The sequence below is a fragment of the Aotus nancymaae genome, unplaced genomic scaffold, assembly GCF_030222135.1.
Source record: "Aotus nancymaae isolate 86718 unplaced genomic scaffold, 86718_ANA_hifiasm-v0.15.2.pri h1tg000067l, whole genome shotgun sequence".
NCBI classification, from domain to species: Eukaryota; Metazoa; Chordata; class Mammalia; order Primates; family Aotidae; genus Aotus; species Aotus nancymaae.
In genome coordinates this window covers 20,390,067-20,414,052 of record NW_026988482.1, presented here as the reverse complement: position 1 = coordinate 20,414,052, position 23,986 = coordinate 20,390,067, and the positions used below count along the sequence as shown (strand labels likewise).

The 23,986-nt window shown below is 42.7% G+C and overlaps 1 protein-coding gene across 3 annotated transcripts in view; it reads right to left on the bottom strand.

Annotated features, from left to right (window-relative positions):
- LARS2 (leucyl-tRNA synthetase 2, mitochondrial) overlaps positions 1-23,986 on the bottom strand; it is a 163,303-nt gene that overhangs the window by 53,782 nt on the left and 85,535 nt on the right. For all 3 annotated transcript variants that reach the window (XM_012470768.2, XM_012470769.2, XM_012470770.3), the window contains 5 exons: positions 22,801-22,960; positions 13,506-13,610; positions 10,249-10,364; positions 7,280-7,563; positions 3,379-3,477 (listed from right to left, as the gene is read on the bottom strand). In XM_012470768.2, the coding sequence (XP_012326191.2) occupies positions 3,379-3,477; positions 7,280-7,563; positions 10,249-10,364; positions 13,506-13,610; positions 22,801-22,960 (764 nt within the window). The remainder of the gene's footprint in view (positions 1-3,378; positions 3,478-7,279; positions 7,564-10,248; positions 10,365-13,505; positions 13,611-22,800; positions 22,961-23,986) is intronic.

Sequence of the window (23,986 nt, the reverse complement as noted above, 5' to 3'; positions counted from 1 at the left end):
CAATGTGGTATTTACAATGTAGATTAGCATGCAGATACTAAATGTTTATTTATTAATTTATCTTCACATAAAAAAACATTTTTTTTTTCTTTTTTAAAGATAGGGTCTTACTCGGTCACCCAGGCTGGAGTGTAGTGCCACAATCATAGTTCACTGCAGCCTCCAACTCCTGGGCTCAAGTGATCCTCTACCCTCACCCTCCCAAGTATCTAGGACTACAGACAGACATCACTATGCCTAGCTAATTTTTTCTTTTCTGGTTTTATTATTATTATTTTTTGGAGATGGAGTGTCGCTCTGTCACCCAGGCTGGGGTGCAGCGGTGTGATCTTGGCTCACTGCAACCTCTGCCTCCAGGGTTCAAGCTATTCTTGTGCCTCGGCCTCCCGAGTGGTTGGGATTACAGGTGCCCACCAACACGCCTGGCTAATTTTTGTATTTTCAGTAGAGATGGGGTTTTACCATGTTGGCCAGGCTGGTCTCCAACTCCTGACCTCAGGTGATCTGCCTGCCTCAGCTTCCCAAAGTGCTGGGACTACAGGCATGAGCCACAGCACTGGGCCATCAGTTAATTTTTTAAGAACAATTTTTTTGTGGAGACGAGGTCTTGCTGTGTTCAGCCTAGGTTGGTCTCGCACTCCTGGCCTCAAATGATCCTCCTGCCTCAACCTCCCAAAGTTATGGGATTACAGGTATGAGCCACTGTGCCCTAGCCATAAATCTTTATTTCAAAACAGAAATTTGATTTTGTTTTTTTAAAGTAGCCTGAAAATATAGTCAGCAAGAGCCTGTATATGGCTTACTGAATGCAATGCAGAATATTTAGGGTGAATTGTCATAAAATAGCCCGGTCAACTCTCTCTCACCTAACAGATACTTTTTGGCCAACAGATACTAATGGAAAGGCTTTCTCATATTCTCAGGTCCTAATGGACACTGGTGAAAAAAGGAAATAACATTTCCATTTTCTGGCTGGGACCCTTAGCGGGAGGGGGCAGCACTGGCTGGCGACAGACCTCTGTGTTGCCAAGGTAACGAGGTCAGTCAATCAAGTAAACCTTTGCTTTTGGAGGACTTCAAATATTTGTGAATTGGCTCCCCGACACCTCAAGCCACTTTTTTCCCCAGGATGGCCTTGGCTGGCTTCAGCTCTGAGGTTAGATAAAAGAGCCTGGCCACCACCACATATTTGCATCTTAACGTACTTTGGTGTTCTCCAGTCACTGCACCAGAATTCTGATAATATTTTTAAAAAACACTTTTTTTCTTTGTGAAAAATAGTTCCCTAAAGAAATTCAACTGCCAATCCAGGCAACAGAAGAGAAAGGGAAGTGAAGGATGGTATTTGGCCGGAAAACAAGTTTGGGATAAATTAAGGAGTGAAATGTTGAAAGTAGCTACAGCTCGGATTTATGATCCACTCAGGAAGCCACCCTAGGAAGAACTCGCACCGGGGCTGAAGCTAACCACAGCGTGTCACGAGGGAAATGAAGTGCTCACTGCTATTCACAAAGTGGGGGCTGTGACAGCCTCAGGATCTCTCTCCCACCACAGTAACTTGGAGTCTCTCTCATCTGTGTGAAGGCTTTCCTTTGAAGCACTCTGAGAAGGTAAAGAGCCTGACTCCACCTGCATTCTAAGCCAGTTAGTTGTTACTACATGAAATGCACCAATGGCCCCTTATAGAGGGAAGGCCCTAAGGGGAGCCCCTCTGTGGGCCAGAGAATGCCATGCTGGTGGTTCCCAGCCACAGTCATCACCTTGCATCCTTCCTGCCTTAGCAGGGTATCTTTCACTTAGGACTCCCCTAATTTCTCTCTCTCTCTCATTCTCACTCTCTCTCCTTCTTTCTTTAGAGAGGAAGTCTCGCTCTGTTGCCAGGCTGGAGTGCAGCGGCATGATCTCAGCTCACGGCAACCTCCGTCTCCTGGGTTCTAGCGATTCTCCTGTCTCAGCCTCTTGAATAGCTGGGATTACAGGCATGTGCCACCATGCCCAGCTAATTTTTGTATTTTTGGTAGAGATGGGGTTTTGTAATGTTAGCCAGGCTGGTCTCCAACTCCTGACCTCAGGTGATCCACCTGCCTCGGCCTCCCAAAATGTTGGGATTACAGGCGTGAGCCACTGCGCCCGACCAGGATCCTCCTCATTTCTGAAATGAACTCAAATTACAGAATCACAATACTGCAGGTTGAAACTCCAGCAGGATGAGGGCAGGAGTACCTGTCTCACTAGAAATATATTATTTTAGAACCACGAATGGGGTAATATTTTATACGAAGGTAACAGGTTTCCAGAGTATTTCTGCCATGGACATGGGCCATCAGGCAAGGCCCTTTCAAGCACAATGCTCTGTTTTTTCCTGGGCTCTGGAATAGGTTTTTTCAGCTCTCATTCTCTCTTTACCAGGCTACCTACTGCTTTCTTTCCCTTAATCTGTTTCTTGTTGTTGTTGTTGTTGTTGTTGTTGTTTGGTTCAAAGAAACACATGAATACAGCTGAAAAATCAAATGGTACTGAAAGGTAACAGCGGTCCCCAGCCCCAATTCTTTCCTCACCTAGGCCTGTCTTTTAGCCACTTTTAATTCGTTTGGTTGTTTCTCCTGGCAATTATTGAAAAAAAAAAAATGTTCATACTCTTTATTGATTTATCAATTTAGGAAATGATCTACTGACTATGTGGTCAGAGGTTAAGCTTCTTAGCTCTCTCACCCTCCCCACCTGCTACCTTTCCTGTAGAGTCACATCATTCTTTTCAGTTAAATAAATAACATTACATCTTTACAATCATACAAATGGCGTTCACCGCAAGGAGGGTATTACAATGGCACTGTCTTCCTTTTTCTGTTGTGTATTTGTGTTGTACTTGGGATTTACTTGGCTGTGAATAATCTAACTTAATAATGTAGCACACTCTCTTTAAGAGAGCCTGTTCCGAGAAGCACAGTTGGCTGACAGCTTCCAGCTGCTGCACCTGTGGACCCTCTCTGGTGTGTTCCTGCCAGCCCATGCTGCTCTCCCAGGATGCTCCCAGGAGAGTAGAGGAAGGGGCTGGACCAGAGCCATTTTAGCCTGACTGGGGACTCTAATGGACAAGCTTTGCCTGGGGCTTCCCACTGGCCAGGTCGAGGCTTTCTCAGAGTTACGCTGTGGGCTGTGGCTCCTCCACCCGATCCTCCTTCCTTTCTCTTTTCCTTTCACACCTGTCAGCTCCATCGTGGTCTAAGAGCCCTCTCTGCCCACTCCTCTCTTCTCCCCTTTCATCTGCACAGGATGTCCCCCAAGAAATCTCTTGCACGTCTAATTCCATCTTGGTCTTTGCTTCTGGGAGGAGCCACACTGACACATGCTGAAGGACGTCAGCAGGGACGCTTTTACCTGTGCGGATTGTGAGGGTCAGTGTATCTGAAGTAGTACCAAGCAGAATCAACAAAGGTATCCATCGTATCTGTCTCTCTCTTGGCTGCTCCCTTGCACCTAAGAAAGAAATGAAGTTCATCAATTGGTTTCTTTTTAAATTTTAATGCGGTTTTCCACCAGCTTTTGAGAGATCTATGACAATAAGTATGAATTTAAAATGTCGTAAGAATAAAGCCACATATGAAAAGACAATTCAGGGAAAATTCTCTTTTTATATTGTACAGTACATGATGTTTTAAAGAAATTTACAAAATAAAAAGTTTCAATTTTCAACAGTTACAAGCCTTATTCTCCACTTCTCTGAATTTAATCTGGTAGAAATCTTCACCACCCAAAAGGACAAAACAGGATGAGGTATCTCTTTTGTGCATTAACTTCTGTTTGGGCATGTCAAGATTGCCTCTGCCAATGCCTACAGTGTGATGCTTGTGAAGCCAATCAATGCATGAAGAGAAATGAGAACCAAATATAGGGAGATGTGTGGAAAATAAACTTGGATTTTTTTTTCTACTTCTGTTCTAGGGTGACAGGTACAGAAATCTACCAGGATGACCTGAGGAAGACAAACCACCTTGGAAGCCCCAAAGGCAATGGTTACTGGAGCCAGCTCATGCCACCCTGTGAAAATCAATTGTTGCCATCTCTTCATAACATCCTGACAAAAGATGGCAAGTTGGTAGCGTGACACTGGCCCTAATGGGAGTATGTACATCACAGAAATTGGTAAATGCTAGACATCGGGACCCCCCTTCAAAGCTAGTTATTATGTATCTACTACCAGACCACTGCCTAAAGGTAGGCTCTTTATGGAAGGGTGAAGAAAGCCCTGGTGTTTAAGACAGAAAATAAAGTGAGATTCTTGATGTACCTAGGGATGGACATGTCCAGAAGGACCAAGGTCTCACAAGGGCCTAAGTATTACTATTGTTCTTTTTTTTTTGAGACACAGTCTCGTTCTGTCACCTGGGCTAGAGTGCTGTGGCTTGATCTCGGCTCACTTCAAACTTTGCCTCCTGGGCTCAGGCAATTCTCCTGCCTCAGGCTCCCGAGTAACTGGGATTACATGCCATCATGCCTAGCTAATTTTTGTATTTTTAGTACAGACGGGGTTTCACCATGTTGGCCAGACTAGTCTTGAACTCCTGACCTCAAGTGATCTGCCCACCTCAGCCTCCCAAAGTGCTGGGATTATAGGTGTGAGCCACCGCACTCAGCTGATACACTCATTCTTAAGAACATTCCTAGAGTTGCGGGCCTGTGGGACTGAAAGAACCATGTGCCAAAAGCCACACTACCTAGGAACTCGAAAGAAAGTGCCCTTAGTCAAGCCTAACACAGGACGGGGCTTGGCCCCCTTGTAGACTCCTCAAGGCCTGGATCAGCAGAGAATCAGTACCTTCTGTCTGATGGATAGGGCCAGCTATCAACAGGGCCTTCTGGGGTAGCAGGAAGCCATAGCAGGCTCTCCCTTCTGAGGCATGGATGTGAGACTCATCGCCCCTCCAAATATCACACCTTGGGCAGTGTAAGTCCTCAGGGGTTCTTGGAGAATTTGGGGAGAAGGGATGAGGAGTCCCAAGAGGAACTGATAAATCTGCTAATTTAGCATGCATGGGCTTGAGTGTATTTTTAATTTAAAAATAAAGGGTTACATTTATATCTTCCATTTGTGAAGTAGTTCATACCAGCTTTACAAATATTACCCAAGAAACAGCCAGTCCCCAACCTACTCCCCCACCTCCCTCATCAGCTGATTAAATGCAGTGGCTGAGCAAAGAGCATGGGAGCCCTAGATCTGGCAGGGCTTTGGGACCCCCTGCATTTAGTCAGGGGACCTCCCAATGGGAACAGTGGTGGTCTCTAAGAGTAGAAGCTTTATAGAGAGAGCCCTCAGGGAATCCAGCTTCCCACCACCCAGAGCCGCTCTAAGAAGCTCATCTCAACGGTGCATCTCTAAATTAAAGCCCGGTCTTTTTATTTGGAGAGCAATCAACCAGAACGCAGATACTATTTTGGGAAATAATTAGAAAATAAAGATTACTTCTTCTTCCTCACTTACCTTGTGCAAGTGAGGTCCAAGTGAGGGAGAAAATACTGGGCTCAATTTATAAAAGGAGTAACAGCTGGCTCACATTTGCCATGCCGATTTCCTTTTTAATGGTCCTGTTGAACTTGAAGGCAACACGTTTTTATTGCTAATACTAGAAACTAGGTGATAAGGAAGATGCTATGTGACAAGCAGGAGGAATAGAACTGACAGATAATGGTAGTAACGTTATCGGGATTCGCTCCAATAGTAATGATAATAATACTGGGTAGTAAGAACTGAGCTGAGTACTTCAAAAGTATTATCTCATTTAATCACCATTATCCCTGGGGATTATGAGACCAATACTACTCATATCCCCATTTTGCAGATGAGTAACTAGGATTCAGAGAGGTTAAGAAACCTGTCCAAGGTCTTGTAGTTCAAGAGCAGGGAATCCACATCTGCTGGGCTCTGGTGCCTGTAGTCTGTACACTGGGCTGCCTCGCTCGGCCACACTGGCTCAGTGGCTGTCTCAGCCTTGGATGCTCATTAAGGTCACCCAGGGAGCCTTGCCCAACACCAAGGCCTAAGTTCTGCCCTCCAGTCACTCTGCAGACAAGGCGGGAAACCTTATCCTCATCAACAAGGCCACAACTGCTGTGCTGTATGGAGGCCGCCAGCATCTCTGGTAGCGAAGCCCTCTGTCAGTGCTTCAACAAAGAGGGTGTGCTATTTTCCTCCTGGAGCCAGCATTTCTACCCTAAAGCGGCCTGGGCCTTCCTGTATACCTGCCTCCAAGGTCCATCTTGAATTTCAAAACTGCCTCAGTGAGGACCTGGGAGGATGGCTGGCAAGTCCCTGGCTAGATGGCCGTAAAGTTTCCATTTATTGAACACCTAATAGGTATCACTGCGCAGGATTACATGTGTTAACTGTAGTCTTCTGAACAGCCCTTCAATGGGGCCATTTTAGTTCCTGATAAGGGATTTCAAGCTCAGAGGAGGTAAATGACTTTCTCACGGCTGGCTAGATAGTTAAGAGGCAGAGCCAGGACTTGAATCCATCACTGATCTGACTCCCAGCTCAAGACTCCCTATTATACTATATGGCTACTTGATTGTCAACCTAGTAACTCAGCTCTATGCTGGCAGGATACAAAATTATTTTAAAATATCCTTATCGTGATCTGTAAGGCAGAGAAAAATGGCTTCTCCACAGAAGAAGGAAAATACTGGAACTTGGTATCTGCTATTTTTTAATTAGCTGATATGGCGTCATTGAAAAGCACACTTGAGACATGCCAGTGAACTGACAGAAAAACATAATCCCACTTCTAAAATGAGGAGGAAGGAACCACGGTGCTTCAGCATATGAAGGAATGAAGCCCCTGAGCACACTTGCTCTCTCGTGCTAAAATCTCCACTGTTGTTAGAGTCACTATATTGGAAAACTGCAAGGCGGAGAAGAGAGCATTTCATTCCTTTCCACGCGGCTCTTTGGAATATCAAAATGGAGGAATGTGGTTTTTTACAAAGCTGTGCGGAAAATTTACAGCTTTTCCATCAGTTGGATCAGATGTTTCTGGGATAGATCTAAGCTGACACTGCTGCTTCCAACAGCTCAGAGAAGGGAGGATGCCTGGTGCAGAGGCAGGGCCACAGACTCCAGACCCTTCTCTTAAAGGGCCCCAAAGACTCAGTGTTCTTTCTAGCCTCATGGAAGTCAGTGAAAAAGGGAGCAGAGGAGCACCAGGAGGGAGGAGGGTGTCTGAAGCCCTAGCGGGTATGGGGTCACAGGCACAGTCACCACTGCAGGGACTTGGCTCCTTACCTCGGGCAGGAACAGTTCACCCACTCTGAAGCCATGGCCAGTGGGGAGCCTCCCTTGCCAGTGAAAGACGCGATGTTGGGCAAGGTCACGGGCAAGTCCTCCAGGGGCACAGGCGTGGGACCACAGGCTGGGCAGTGGACAATGGGGACCGGTGTGCCCCAGTACCGCTGCCGTGAGATCAGCCAGTCTTTCAGTTTATCACTAGTCACATCTCCACCCACTCTCTTCTCCCGGGCTTTCTGAGTCAGGGCTAGAAAAGCATCCTGCCGGGTCATACCTGTGAACTGAGAGGGAGAGAAAAGAGAGCTCACTCCACTCTGCGTATCGAGCACGAGTCACCACCCCCACGCTGCCACCCGTCCTGCTGTGTTTATGTGTGGCTCTCCCAAGGGACCAGTTCTGTGCAGAGCTATATCGTGACTTTCATGAGCCCCAGGTGCATCTGTCTTTGTAGGCTCCTTGTTCCTTCAGATAATATTAAAAATTATATTTTACAACTGCATCGATATAAAGACAAATATAACTTTTGCCCCTAAAAGTTCATTTTTTTCTTCTGATTTTAAAAGAAATTCAAACTTTTTCAGAGGCCTTGTGGGCCCTTGGCACTGTGTCTACTGTGTCTCACGGTAAGTTGGCCCTGGTTCTGTGGCTTTCCTTGTCATCAGAGCCCTGTGATACCTACGGAGATCATCAAATACCAGCTTTTAGCTGCCAGCAAAGAACTGCATGATATATATTTTTAATGACTACTCCCCTGTTGGGGGGAAAATATTCAGAAAATAAAAATTCAATATTATCCCAAAGCAGAGGGAATTCAAGCAAGGAGAGGAACATTCTGAGGCCTTGGCTTAAAGAACTCAACCACTCTTTTTATATTTAAATGCTCCCAGGTTATAGATAGCAGAGCAGACAACTAATAGCACAAAAGAGAAATTATCTTTTCACTTGGTGCTTTTTAGAGAGCCAAACTAATTATATGAATTGAGCCAGTGTGGCTCGGTAACAACCTGGATTGTGGGTACCCTCGAATTTGTTCACTGAAGACCCGCTGGGCACCTGGATGTGCTGGGCTTGTGCGAGGCACTGGGGGCACAAAGATAAATATGATCTTCCCATGTACTCAAGGAGGTTACAGTCAAGAGGCATAAATAAGAAAACACAGCTATGTTTATGAAAAGGAGCCCTAATGGTCTGAAGTATCTTTCTGTATTCCCATTATCACACAGTCGTGATGCAAATCATAAAAGGCTCTCCTGAAAGTCAGTCTTCTCCTAACATCACTGTCTTTCCATTCTAGAAGCCCATAGATGAAAGCAGCTTTTCCCTATCCATTTTCCTTCTACTTATTGAAATAATTCTTTTACTCTAGATATTCAGCCTAGAGCCAGGAGAGGCTTCAACAGACCATCTGAAACTGTGTGAAAGAAGCCAGGGAGCATAATTAATGCTCAGAGTACTATACCAAATAGTGGATGTTTCTCTGGGCACTTCAGAAGCCTAATTTTGGCCACAAGTGTCCCCTTTCTTGCCCCGTAGTAGGTTAACTGGGGTTCCTTACAGATACCGTGACTTCTCTTTGCTCCACCTCCAGGGATCCTGCTCAAACAAGGTCTAAATAAAGGCTTAAGATCATGACTCATGTCTGGGGATGCAATTTATGACGGCACAAGCATGGGGTTAGAAAACATGCCCTCCTTGCAAAGGAGAAAACCTGATCATTACTCCCTTATTCTCTCTCTATATATACTATAGCCAGATAGTTGCAAACCTGAAACACTTGGATCTTTAGGACTCACTGAATCAAGATCAGCCACAGTGGGACCTGTAAGCACCTCCCAGGTGATTCTGAGCCATGGCCAGGTGTGGCATCACTATGTTAAGTCAGTAGTTCCCTGACTCTGCTGCACATTAAACCAACTAGGAAGCTTTGAACACTGTCGGTGTCTGATCCATGCCCTCACCACTAATAACCATCAAATCAGTATCTGGAGTGAGACTCAGGCATCGGGATTCTTTAAATGCTTTCAGGTGTTTCCAATGTGCTGTCAATTTTAAGAGTGCTCTAAGGCAGTACTCCCAAACTTTTAATGTGCATACAAATCATATAGGGATCTTGTTAGACGAGGGTGGGATCTAAGATTCCACATTTCTAACAAGTGATGCCAGTGCTGCTGGTCCAGGGACCAGACATTTAGAGGCAAGGTTCTAAGCCCTTGATTCTCAAAATGTGTTCCCTGGACCAGCAGCATTAGCAGTAGTATCTGGAAACCTGTTAGAAGTGCAAATTTTGGGGTCTCACCTGAGACTACTAAATCAGAATCCTTGGGGTGGGGGTGGGGGCCAGGCTGTGGTTTAATAAGGCCACATGGGGATTCTGATGTGTGCTCAAGTTTGAGAATCACTGCTCCCACTACCTCCTCCCATCCCTCACCCTATCTCTTCCATCCTACTTTTCATGTTAGCTCAACATAGAAGCTGGGCTCAAATCCTGCCAGATGTACCATCTTTAAGTGAGGCTGTTTCATGGTAGCAAGAGATAACCCTGATCAAATAAACATGACTCTGAACTTCCCTGTTCATTTCTATAAGTGAGTTAAACTTTAGGCAGAAAATAGTGTCAGTAATCTGAAGAGAACAGGTATCTCCTTTAGGAAGAAGAAACAATTTCAGTCATCTCTCCCAAGGAACCAGAGATTCCTTAGAAAAGATAATTTTTCTCAAGCAGAGACTCCCAAAATAAAATTAGTTACTTCGATACCATTCTATTCTAGGACTGAATTTGACTTACAGTTGACAAACTTCTAGATCTTGAAGAACATTATTTTGTTTTCATAAATGAAGATATGAAGCTACAGGCTGTTAGGTATGGGATGAGTGAAGGAACAGGTTGTAATCTGCACCTGAAGGAAAATGTCTCATCAAAGTCATATCAAGGTGATCATTCTGGAAGTAAGTTCTTAGGCACCAACCTCAGCAGAGTTGCTCAGTCGCTCTGTGCCATCTGGCAAAGTTTCAATGACTTCAGAATAGGCCAGGCCCAGGGTTTGGGCTAAGATGGCGTCCTCCGAGCTGGTGCTGGGAATTCCTATTCAGAGGAGAAGAAAACCAAACGTTTCCTTCACAAGCACCCACATCACAAAACAACTGACAGTACTGATACCCAGCGTTAGCTCCTTAAAGGAGACATCTCTTTTAGTTATAGAAGTTTTAGGCCGGGCTGGTGGCTCACGCCTGTAATCCCAGCACTTTGGGAGGCTGAGGCAGGTGGATCACGAGGTCAGGAGTTTGAGACCAGGCAGGCCAATGTAGTTAAACCCTGTCTCTACTAAAAATATAAAAAGCCAGACGTGATGGTGCATGCCTGTAATCCCAGCTTCTCAGGAGGCTGAGGCTGAAGAATCACTTGAACTCAGGAGGCGGAGGTTGCAGTGAGCCGAGATCATGGCACTGCTCCCCAGTCTCAGTGACAGAGTGAGACTTTGTCTCCAAAAAAAAAAAACTGAAGAAGTTTTAAAACCACATCACATTCATTGGGAAAGTGGAAAATGGTCTGGGAGAAACCAACTGCCAAAACACAACTAGACAGTTGTGAGCCACTGCGTCCAGGCTATTTTTTTTTTTTTTTAATAGTTATAATCCTTATACATTTTTTAGTTCTTTTTTTGTCATTGAAAATCATAAGCATTTGGGGAAGACTCTTCCTTGAATTCCCTTACTGGCAGAGGACAGTGGGTTTCTCTCGAGAAGCAGGGCTGACTCCTCTAGCATTTCCTAGCATCCTAGAAAAATCCACTCAGTCGGGAAGTCAAAAGCTGGTAACTATGTTTTGTTCCCAAAGGCAATAGTACATTCTAAGTAGATATTTATTTTTCAACCCACATATGTTCTTGAAGAGAAGCTGAGTATTAGAAAATCACTCACCCAGAGGGGCCAGGGCCTGCTGTTTTGGCTTCAGCTATTCATAACAACAGGTTTTTTCCCAGCTTTTGGTTCTGTAAGGGCAGGATTTCTCAACCTTGGTGCTACTGACATCGTGGACTTTGTTGTGGGGGTTGTCTTGTGCATTGCAGGATGTTGAACTGTACCACTAGCATTCCCTGAGTTGTGACAAACAAAAATGTTTCCAAAACTGCCAAATGTCTCCTGGTGACAAAAGCTTCCCTGGTTGAGAACCCCTGCTATAGGGTCATCTGTCAAAGCCGCTGACACACTCATGGATACAACACATTGCGTATTGCACAAGATGCTTAAGTCAGATCTCGGAACAACGCCCTAAGACAGTGGTTGAATGCTTAGGAGACATGTTCTAAAGCCCCCAAATGTGAGTAAAGCTCTGTGACATAATGGAAAGTTCTGTAGTGTTCTAGCTGAGATTACAGACAAGATGCATCTAATACAATGAATAAATGTTGAGTGGACTTGAAGGATGAGAACAAATGGCAAGCAACAAATATTACCAAAAAGTGTTCATAGTCAAGAAGGGAAAATAGTCATTTACTACATTCTAAAATAGAATTTGGAATAACTAGGAGTACTGTTTAAAAAAAGACACTGTAACCACAAAATGCATTTGGCCATATAAAGAATGCCCCAGGCCATGGTGGTAGTCATGTGGCGCTCAGTTGAATGTGAACTATTTGTAACAGTGTAGGTGGGAGGCAAAAATACCACTTTATCTGCTGTTTATTTCTACATTTGTTCTTCTTGGAGGGCAAAAAGCAAAAATTTGGAGAAAGTTATGAAACTATGGGAAATTAAGACAACAGGAGAAACAGTTATCCACATGCACCTAAAAAAACCCGATTTTTTTCCTTCGAAACTCTCAATGTTGTGTCAGTAATTTGATTCAAAATATCAAACAAACAAACAAACAGCTCCCCCCAAAGCCACATCAATAAAAACTGCCTTTCTGTTTATCCTGACTGGTTATAGTAATAAATTCTACTAATCATAAAATGCATAAAAGTAACAGACTGAATTATTTCTTTAAACAACACACTTTCTAGGTTTAAATGGTCAGAAGAGAATAACATCAATTTTCTGTTTTGACATTTCTTCAAACCACTTCATCAAAAACTGATCTGAGCATTACGAAGGGAAAAAATGTGAATTTAAGAAGAAATGCTATTTCTGTGTGCTAGGAAATAGAGTGGAAATAACTTCCTCTGCAAGGTTCTGGGACTCTAGAGACTGGCTGGAATCTACAGTAGGAATGATGGTAATGAAAGATGCACAGGTCTATCCTAAAGGAGGCAGATTTTGGACAGAGCCGTCTTTAAGTTCCCTTCTCTTTGTTCATTCTCAGACTTCCTGTTACATGACGATAGTTTAGAACGCTCACGAATGAGTAAGGCTGCCAAGGACATCCAATTTACAGTTCTAAATATGCCTTCAATTTTACTGCTGTTTCACAATCCTTTTCTTGAATAGCTCAAGTTCGCCTCCTCCACAAAGCCTTCACCAAAAACCCAGCCCACATCGATCATTTGTGCTTCATTTGAACCCCCGTCCCAGCAGTTGCTGTTGGTTCTATGAGTTTTCTTTTCTTTCTTTTTTTAAAATTTAAGCTGGTAGTGTACCTGGGATGGTTCTATGAGTCTTGAAATTGGATTTTCATCTGAGTTGCACTGTTTCTCGTATCATATGTACAAATCTTATCAACAAACTCTACTGGCAAGAATTTGTAGGTCAGACATTTCTTCTTATTCTCAGTAGCAACTAGCAAAGTGCAATATACCTAGTATGTTTTCAAAATCTAGTTCTGAAACAAGGGATGATTAAATTAAGGGGTATTCTTTTTTTTTTGAGACTGAGTCTTGCTCTTGTTGCCCAGGCTGGAGTGCAATGGTGCCAATCTCAGCTCACTGCAACATCTGCCTCTCAGGTTCAAGTGATTCTCCTGCCTCAGCCTCCAAAGTAGCTGAGATTATATGCACCCACTACCACACTCAGCTATTTTTTTGTATTTTTTAGTAAAGATGGAGTTTCACCATGTTGGCCAGGCTGGTCTCGAGCTCCTGGCCTCAGGTGATCCACCCACCTTGGCCTCCCAAAGTGCTGGGATTACAGGTGTGAGCCACTACACCTGACCAGGTATTCATTTTTATAGAGACAAATCAGACCATGGAATCAACAGTCAGCTCTTCCAGATGACAGCAATAGGGGAGTATTTTGATCTTAAATCTGCAAAATATACTGTTGTGGTTACACTTTAATAGCTGCTCACCTATTTTTGAATCCAGAGAGCCTTCAAGGTCAGCTTTGGCCAAAATAACGACAGGGACCTCCTGCTGGGTGAGCATGTTCACAGCTATCACCGGCGTGAGGCAATCTGAAAATGAGAGCAAATAACTGTGGATGCCACTCAACTGAGACACCAACACCATCTGAATCTCAGAGGAAACAAGTCAGAAAAATTAGCGCTAGAACTTCTGTGCTTTGTGCTAATTGTTAAAGAAGTTGTCCTTTGTAGGGTATTAATAGATAATTCACACCAGTGAAAAATCGAAAGATTAAATATGCACACGAGAAAATGTTCTTCCATGCTCATGAAAAGTGAAAAAGCATTTTTGCTTTCCAGATGGTGGAGTAAAGACATTCCCATCACCATCTTTTCCTTTTGAAAAATACCTCAAATATACAGAATATGAGAAACACAAAGTCTAACTGTAGTGAAACCAGGGACATCAGAAATTCCAAACCACCATAACACTTAAAGATGGAAGTGGAGAGGGAGTAGAAAATGACTGAGCAGAAAGGAGAAATGAGATTTCCAGATATCCTAAGGCAAAAGAGTTCTTACCCACTCACCCTTTCCTTAAGAGATACTGGAGAATGTGTTCCAGTAAAATGAAGGGGTAAATCAAGAAAGAGACAGACATAGGATCCAGGAAACAAGGGAGTGAACAAGGAAAAAGTATGAGGACACTTAGAGAGCAAAGATAGAGGGAAGTTCTAGGAGGTCAGTTTGCAGCAGAGGCCTGGAGAATGACCAGGTCAGATCTGAGCAGTACACTGGGCCCCAGGAAGCATCTTTGGGAAAATCAGGAAATTGATAGATTATCTGGCAGGTTGGAATGTGCAGACAATAGCACTGAGAGGAGTTTCAAAGAAATATGGGGGGTGTACAGGAAGACTTAGCCAGAATTTCAAAGAATACAAAGTAAATGGAAAAAAAAAAAAAAAAAAAAAAAAGAAGACAGTATGAACATTAGGAAAAATAAAAAGTTATATAAAAAGGAAAATGCATTTGGCTCGGTTGTGAACATATTTATGTGGCCCTAATAAAACATTAAGGATTTATTCTAACATTGTATTACATTATATCATTCTAACATTGTATGTTATTTAAAATAACATCCCATTTTAAATTTTTATTTATATAAATTTATTTTTTTTGCAGAGGCCCAGGGGTCTTGCTATGTTGCCAAGGCTGGTCTCCGATTCCTGGCCTCAAGTGATCCTCCTACTTCAGACTCCCAAAGTACTGGGATTACAGGCAGGAGCCACTGCACTCAGCTAACACTGTATCATCTTAAATGAAGTTTATTACAACTACTGCAATGAGGAGACAAGCCATATATGCATATACGTGAATATGCAGAGAGCTGGAAGAATAACGACCTAAGTAAAGTCCTAACGGAAGAAGAGATGAGACATGGTAGACAATCAGTGAGTTCACTTGAGTTAATTTACAATACAAGCAATTAACAGTTATTAATTCTTACTATTTATAATACTTGCCATGTTTTAAGACTTCATGTAATTATCTATTTCACAAGCCCCCAAATTAAAATAAGTCTAAGAATTAGGGTCTATATTTATTTCTTAAGATTATTTTTTTAAATATTTGTTTATTTAGAAATAGGGTCTCACCCTGATTCTCCCAAGTAGCTGGAACTGCAGGTGTGTACCACCAAACCCAGCTAATAGTCTTTATTTTTTGTAGAGCCAGGGTCTCCCTATGATGCCCAGGCTGGTCTTGAACTACTGGGCTCACACAATCCTACCACTTCGGCCTCCCAAAGTGCTGGAATTACAGGTGAGAACCACTGTGCCTGGCCAGGGTCTATATTTTAAAGAGTAATAACTGACTCTGTAGGCATCTAAGCTAGCTCTTATCTTTTATCACCTTGGTGTCAGGATGCACAGAATGAGATATGGTAAGGAAATGCAACCCCAATGGGTCTCCGGCCAGCACCCATGGAACAGATATATTAGCTGGGAGACACCTGTTACCTGAGCTGGCTGAGTGTAGACTCACTTCTCAAAGTGGAAACCCATATTATTTTTGATTCCACACTATCTTTTCTTTTCTTTTTTTTTTTTTTTTTTTGAGGCGGGGTCCCACTCTGTCACCCAGGCTGGAATACAGTGGTGTAATCTCAGCTCACCACAACCTCTGCCTCCTGAGTTCAAGCAATTCTAGTGCCTCAGCCGCCCAAGTAGCTGGGATTACAGGCACACGCCGCCAAACCTGGCTAATTTTTGTATTTTTAGTAGAGACAGGGTTTCACCATTTTGGCCAGGATGGTCTCGAACTTCTGACCTCGGGTGATCCACCGGTCTCAGCCACCCAAAGTGCTGGGATTACAGGCATGAGCCACCGCTCCCGGCCTCCACACTATCTTCTCTCAAAGAAGAAATGTATATTTGCAAATTCTGCATTTATAACATGACGTTATCAGGAGGCTGGGAGGTGAGGGCTGGTAGAATAAAAGTCACTAGGTAATATCTAAAATTGGTCAATTGAAAGATAGCGGTATAGGCATATATGGCATCTGGATAGACATACAGACAGGGAGGTCTATGCCAGAGAAACAGTGCATGGCACAGACTACCAGTTGACCCCTGTACCTGCCTCCTCTTCTGACTCAGCAATAGAATGTTGAGTTGGACACATGGCTATTGTGTTTAATTAATGGAAGCACTGTTCAGTCTCCTTTGCAGCTGGTTATGGCCATGGAGGATGTACAGAAGCAACTGCTAGGCCACAGCCTCAAAGGGAAGGAGCATACCCTTCTCCCCACCCTTCCCCACCTCTTACTTCACTGGAACGCAGATCAAGTGGAGAGCAACTTACAAACATGGAGAAGGGCAAGACTCTAGAAGGGCAGAGCAGGAAGACAAGACAGAGGAGCACTGCCCTAACCACCTCACACAGCAGACTTATCACACATGCTCAAGAGCTTCATGTGGGTAGAATAAACACCTGTTTATCTAAGCCTCCATCATAGCCACCAAACTTGTATCCTAAGTAATACATACCTAAAATAAAAGTGTTTGGATAAGGAGGGTGCTTTCATTGTTCTTGTTAGTACTCTTTGAGTTTTCATATAATGTATGTATATCGCTTGGACTTTAAAAACCAAATTAGTTTTTAAAAAGAGTGATGAAAATTAGAGTGATAAGTCAGCAAAACGTTTTATAGCAAGGTGACACTAATGTTTGTGAAGTCACGGTGAAATGCATACATCATTGGATATGGCATTATAAATTGACATAGCCCTTTCAGAAACCATGTAACAAGAAATAGAAGAATGTTTCTAACCTTTGACCAAAAAAAAAACCACACTTGGAAATATCTCCTAAGGAAAATTCTATGAAGCGAAGAGCCATGTGGACATAAAAGGTCACAGTAGTTATCTCCATGATAGCCCCAAACATGAAAAAAGCCCAATGTGCAACATGATAGGAAAGACTTAGGATATGAAGGTACATTGGGTTGACAGAATATTATGTATGGATTAAAAAACAATTGTGAAGCCTGCATAAAAACACAGAAACGCTTTCTGATAGCATATTAAGTGAAAACCAGAAAATAATGAGGCAGAAGCAGCCTGATTTTTAAGATAATGTGGGAATATGAGTTAAAAAGTAACATGACCATGTGCAAAAGAATGAAGTTAACCGGGCCAGGTGTGGTGGCTCACGCCTGTGATCCCAGCACTCTGGGAAGCCGAGGTGGGTGGATCACGAGGTCAGGAGATCAAGACCATCCCGGCTAACAATGGTGAAACCCTGCAGTGAGCCAAGATAGTGCCACAGCACTCTAGCCTGGGTGACAGAGCAAGACTCTGTCTCAAAAAAAAAAAAAGAAGAAGTTGGATCCTTATCTCACACCATATATAAAAATTAACTCCAATTGGATTAAAGATCCACATGTAAGATCTAAAACTATAAAACTCTTATAAAATATGTATAAATCTTTGTGGCCTTTTACTAGGCAGTGGCATTTTAGATAGAACACGAAAAGCAAAAGCAACAAAAGAAAAAATAGATAAAATGAATTTCATCAAAACGAAAAACTTGTGCTTCAAAGGGCACCATGAAGACACACTCTCAGAATTGGAAAACAACTGAGTAAATTATATATCTGATAAGAGACTAGTATCTAGAATATATAAAAAACAGCTAAAATAATAAAAAGACAAATTAAAAATTAAAATGAAAATCAATTTTTAAAAAGCGGCAAGAGAACCGAATAGACATTTCCCCAAAGAAGACATATAAATGGCCAATAAACACATGAGAAGATGCCTGACAATGTTAGCCATCAGGGAAATGCAAATTAAAACTACACTATGGTATCACATCATACCCACTAGGATGACCACAGACAATAAGAAGTGTTGGTAGTGATGTGGAGAAACGGGAATGCCCATACACTGCTGGGGGGAATGTAAAATGGTGAAGCAGCTTTGGAAAATAGTCTGGCAGTTCCTTAAACTTCATGGCCCAGCAATTCTACCCCTAGGTATATTGCCAAAGAAATAAAAACATACATCCATATACAACTCTTTATTAATGTTCATAGAAGCATTATTCACATTAATAGTAGAAACCCAAATGTCTATCAGTTAATAAAAATGGACAAATAAAATATGTAATACAATGTGTCATACACTGTGTGTGATACAATGAAGTATTACTTGGAAATAAAAAGGAAAGAAAACATTGTGCTGAGTGAAAGGAGCAGGACAATAAGAAGACAAATGTTGTATTTGGTTCTATTTGCAAGAAATGTCCAGAATAGGCAGAGCTACAGAGACAGATGGTAGATTAGTGATTGCCTAGGGCTGGAGATTACACAAGAATCAGGGAGGGGTGACTGCCAGAGGGTCTGAGATTTCTTCTTGGGATGATGAGAATGTTCTAAAATTGACTGTGGGGACAGTTGCATGAATTTGTGAATATATTAAAAACCATGGAATTGTATATGTTAAATGAGTTATTATATGGTATGCTCAGTTGTTACAGAAGAAAGTAATATGAAAAAAATGTAGTGTACTGCACAAAAGAGTTGAACTGTTTTTCATTCCACATTAAAGTTATATTATACCAGTTTTTCAGTTAGGACAAAAATTGATCTTTGAACTTAAATATTAGCAGGTTTGCAATGAACGGCTTGCATGCTATACCCAGTCAAAATCTATTTCCTAGAAACAACTCAATTACAATCAAAACTTCCAGAATAGGTCTCCTGTGTTCTCCATATTTCTAGTGTTTCCTTTTTAATTACTAATGTGTTTAATAATCATTAAAAATTTTAAAAAGAATCACTCCTGAGCTAGTGATGTGATGCAGGGATCCAAGAAAGTGAAATCTAAAGAAACTGAAGCATTTCACATAGCAGTTTGATAAGAGCAAAACACTTTAGTAATTACAAAGGAAACGTTCCAGACAAAAAGGCGTCTGTCCTTTGCTCTTAGGGCACTCACTGCAAAGAAGGCAGGGGTCTCACACCCTCTGGAAAAACAAATGACTTTCATTTGGTGTTCACCAAGGCAGCAGTCCATATAACTAGCTCCTAGGGATACTCCATGGAAACAGGGCTCTGTGGTCAACTGAGTGTGACAAGTGTTGACTATGACTTCCTCTCTCAGACAGTCCCAGTGCACATTAGCACAGCAAAGGTTCTGAGAAGTCCAAAGCAAAGATACCTGTTTATTTTTGTTTATTCCAGATTTGTTGAGCACAGAAGCTTTTCCCTTCACATAATATTGAAGAATGCTACTTGAAACAGTTTGATGGAAAACCAAACCATTACCCCAGAATTACAGATCTGCTCTCACCCTTTGTTCCCACCGCATACCAATACCACGGAGACAGAAGCAAAACGATAGTGAGCAATTAATTATTATTTAATGTCTGGGGCTTCGAAGAGGCTCTTGCTCTCTAATGTGCCTGCAATGTGTCAATAACAACACAGTTCCAAATTGTCCTTTAGAGAGACCTCATCTGCCCTTTCAGCAAAAAATGTATTGTGTAGATAGTTGGTGACTCAGAGCTGAAATGTGTGGTTCCAAAGCCCCAGGGTTTGAATATTTTAATATTAGGAACGTAAGAAAAGATTTCAGGAAAAGACAGAACAGCTTCTAGAACTCTGATGATACTTCCCCATTGATGCCTTTTATGGTTTCTAGTTCCTATCAAGTCAGAGCTTACATAACATGACTTAAGTCAGATTTGGTCAGCTGAGAAAAACAGGCGACGTCAATGATTATGGAAATAAACTAAATTTCAAGAGCTCGAGGGGAGCACCTTGCTTTTTTTCCTCTCTCAAAGGAATCTGTGCCAAATTAAGGATGCTAAGCAAAAACAGTACATTTAGTCAATAACATCGGCAACCGAGGTGGCCAAGCTAGAAATCAAGGAATCATCCGGGGATCCTCCACCCTCGCAGCCTTCCATAGACTTTTCAGGCCTGTTCCCTCCCTGCATCCTGACTCCTGCTGTTCTGGGGACTCTGCCACCTCTTTCCACAATTAATGAGGTCAGCCAGCCTGCCACTCTAGCATCGCCCTGTCCACATGTGTCACTCTCCTCCTCAGAGCTCCTCAGGGCTCCTTCTCCACCCACAAGGTCCTCCAACACCACCTTGGCTGACAGCCCCATTACGTACTCTGCCAAGAAAGCTAAACTTACAAAGGTTACGTGACCTTCCTTAAGTCATATGGATGGATCTAGGACCAGAATCTTGGTCATCTTGGGCCAAATCAGGAGTTGGTATGTAGAAATAAACTTAGCAACAGCAGGAGCTCATGTTTGAGACCGAAACTCCTGCAAGTGATAAGTGTATCACACAACTGTGTGCTGCCATGACACTCAGGGGTCACTGCTTTAACACAAATCATCCTTAAAATCTGACATTCGACGAGAAAAATGAGGTGGTCAGCAATGGTAAATGACAGCAGTGATACAGCATCCTGGTTTAAAATGTAACCCCAAAGGCCAGAAGAGGCATAAATCATACATTCCTAGGGTAATCTGAATTCACCCTTTGGGAACACTGTGTTACACTCAATGCACTGTACTGGCCTTCTGTGACTATGATGTCAAAATCCAGGGACTTGATGTGTAAATTAATCTAGAGATTTTGAATACACTGACATCTGCAAAAAGAGTATTTCTATTCTGAAAATCAGAATTGGAAAAATTTACTGCCAAGTGTAATGTTTCCATTCGGAATAATTTCAGAGGTTATTAAAAAGAAGAGAGAAAGTAACTAATGAGCCCTTCAAATGGAACATTACACTTGGCACTAAATTTGCCAAAATGAAATGACTGGGTCAGATCAGGTATGTCGATATCCATGTAGTCATGAAAACAGTGCTGTTTGCATGTACTAAAATAATGTATCAATTTCTTACATAGGAAATGAATTTATACAGTGCCTTTCATCTCAGGAAATCTATCTTCTATAATTTGTTAGCTCATTAGCAAATTATAGCTCCCCTACTAATATTGTCTTATTTTCATTTGTGTCCCCAAATTAGCCGTAAGAGAAAATGTAAGGGCTAGAGATGTTTACATGTTTTAGTTTTTCCATTTTAGATGTTATTCAGCCACCATAGCCCTCAAGGAATATCAAATTGCTCATGAGAGTAAAAACTATGAGATATCCCTTTAAACTAAACAGTTGAAAAGTATTCAGTTTTTCTTTTGAGTAAGCAGAGAAAATAAACCTGAGAGAGATAGCTATATTGAGCTTTATAAGCACACATCGAAATTTTAACTCAAAAGACTCTTTCCTCTATTTCAATGCATATGGCAAAGAGATGAAACTGAGAGGTGACATCTGCCTTGTGTGGGGTGAGTGACATATGCATCTGGCTGTCTTCTGTTCTGCCTCTCAGGGGCATCCAGTTAAGACTGGAATGGCTCATCTCTGCCCCACCAAGAGTACACGCAGCAGGCTCTTTAGAAAGTGCTCACTGATTTGAATCTGGCTTTGATGGTCTAAGTAAACAATTAAAGTCTTAAGGAGAGAGAAATTGGGATGACATTGTGTGTCTGTCTCTCCAACCTAGTATTAGGAAACGTTTCATTCTGGTTATTTCAAAGATGGCAACTTAATATCATCAGCCAAACATTTTTTTAGCCAAATGCTATTTCAGACCCCAATAATTCAGATTGCCTACTTTGGGTTGAAGTTCATAGTTCATGAAAGAGAAAAGGGATGAGATTTTTGTGGAAATATTTAAATCACCTCAGAGTCTTATTTCTAACGTCGAATGGACTTCCTTTCACCTGCCCAGGCTCCATATCCCCTTCTCTGGTAAGAGTCTTCAAGTTTGTTTTGGAAAGCTCTCCCTCACTCCCTGGTGACAATCTTTGTGGTCCACCAAAGAAGGTGCCCGGCCTCCCTTTGCCAAGAAAGAGGCTGGGGGCCCCAGTCACACCAATCAAATACCTTTCCCTGCAAGAGGAGTCTTGAATCAAGAGCTTCAGGCACTGAAGGCAGGTTTGGGTTTGAGCAGAATTACTCTGACAGTGGCACTCAAGGGACTGTCTGTGAGTTCCTGCTCCCTGAACTCTCAGGGCTGCACTGTCCAGCTCCTCTTTCAGACTGGCTCTTCGGCTATTCCTCTAGCAATGGTCTTCCCCACAGCCTTCTAACGTGTTCTCCTTTTCCTCTGGGTTAGAGATGGATTCTGTTGCTTGCAACCACAGAATCTTCAAACCTTCACGGATCAAGTACAACCTGATATGCCGATTCCAGGTCAGCTTGAACCATGCATAAAGCAGGTATGTTTAAAATCTGTATGGAGCAGGGCACTGCTCAGATGAACCACATAAATTCTTTAGAACAATAAAATTAAGTTGGAGAAGTTTTGTCTCATTCTTACTGGCTTCCCTCTGGTCTGACAATGTAGTTTTATTTGATGGTGAAATTATAAATTAGGAGAAGATTCTATTCTTAATAGATTCCTACATCTTCTCCTAATTTATAATTAGAAGAAAAGAACTTTAGATTATATTGAAAGGGAGAGAGCTGAGCTTTCAACTGGAAGCTCAAGACACAGACAAACTAGTAACTCATGGAGAAATCAAGGGTAATCAAAATATTTTGAGCTTTTTTTTTATCCTCATGTTTCAAAATAAAAACATAAAAAATAAGGCTAGGCGAAGAACAGCCTACACAAGATGATATACAGGAAAGGACCATGAACTCTGGGAGGTGCCATCCAAATGTAAGGTGGCAATCCTACCAACTGAGCCGTAACTTGCCAACTTACCTTTGCCAGGGACAAGGGCCGTCCTCAAGGCTTCCTTCAGAGAGCTGTGCCCGTGTAGTAGTCTGTGGCTGGGCGAGATGGCCACATGGGAGGTGCCATAAATGGCTTCAGGGGTGGCTGTATAGGCAGTCATCTTTTCTCCCGTGACTTGCCCATGAACCTGGTGGTAGGAAAGAAGAATGATGTCGGCCGGGTGTGGTGGCTCACACCTGTAATCCCAGCACTTTGGGAGGTCAAGGTGCGTGGATCACGAAGTCAGGAGTTCGAGACCAGCCTGGCCAACATGGCGATACCCCGTCTCTACTAAAAATACGAAAATTAGCCAGGTGGTACGTGCCTGTAGTCCCAGCTACTCGAGAGGCTGAGGCGGGAGAGTCACTTGAACCTGGGAGGTGGAGGTTGCAGTGAGCTGAGACCATGCCATTGCACCCCAGCCTGGGTGACAGAGTGACACTTCATCTCAAAAAAAAAAAAAAAGTGATGTCATTCCTCAGTCCTCCCTTTGGGCTGTGTTGCTCCCTAACTACATTCCCTTCCCTTCCCCTTCCCTCATTGCCCAACAGTGACCACAGCTCTGACCACTGGACCAGGGATATGAGGACTCAGATGGTGCCTGGCAAAAGCTGAGAAGAAGATCACCGTTCCCCTTTCAGAAACACCCCCTACCACCTGCCCCACACCAGGCATGCAGGCATTCCCAACCTGAAGGCAGTCAACAAAAAATGCTCAGAAAGATACTCTTCTGGTTTTCCTGGCTCCTTTGTTCACAAATCAAAAATAACTATTAGCGCTATGTTGTTTGTGTTCTGAGAAAGAGGTTGTATTTTCTTCAAGGATTTAAGGGTATTAAAAAAAAAAAGGCACCTACTTTTCTAAGAGGAAAAACAGGTGCCAAGGTTATTAGTGTTTTGAAGAGAGAAAGGATGGCCTGAGCTGAGTTCATGACTATGAGTCCCTAGAGCTAGTTAAAATGCCTTTTAAGGAAGAGGCACACAGCCATCCACTGAAGGCCAATTATTGTGACAGACATGGAGGACACAGAGTGGACAGGTGCTACTTCCTTCACGCATTTATTTAAACATAGTGACAGAGTGCCAATGACGAACTAAAAGACAGTCTACCACATGGCCTAAGTGCCAATTAAGTGTCACCTATGGAGCCAGAATTGGGGACACAGAGGCATATA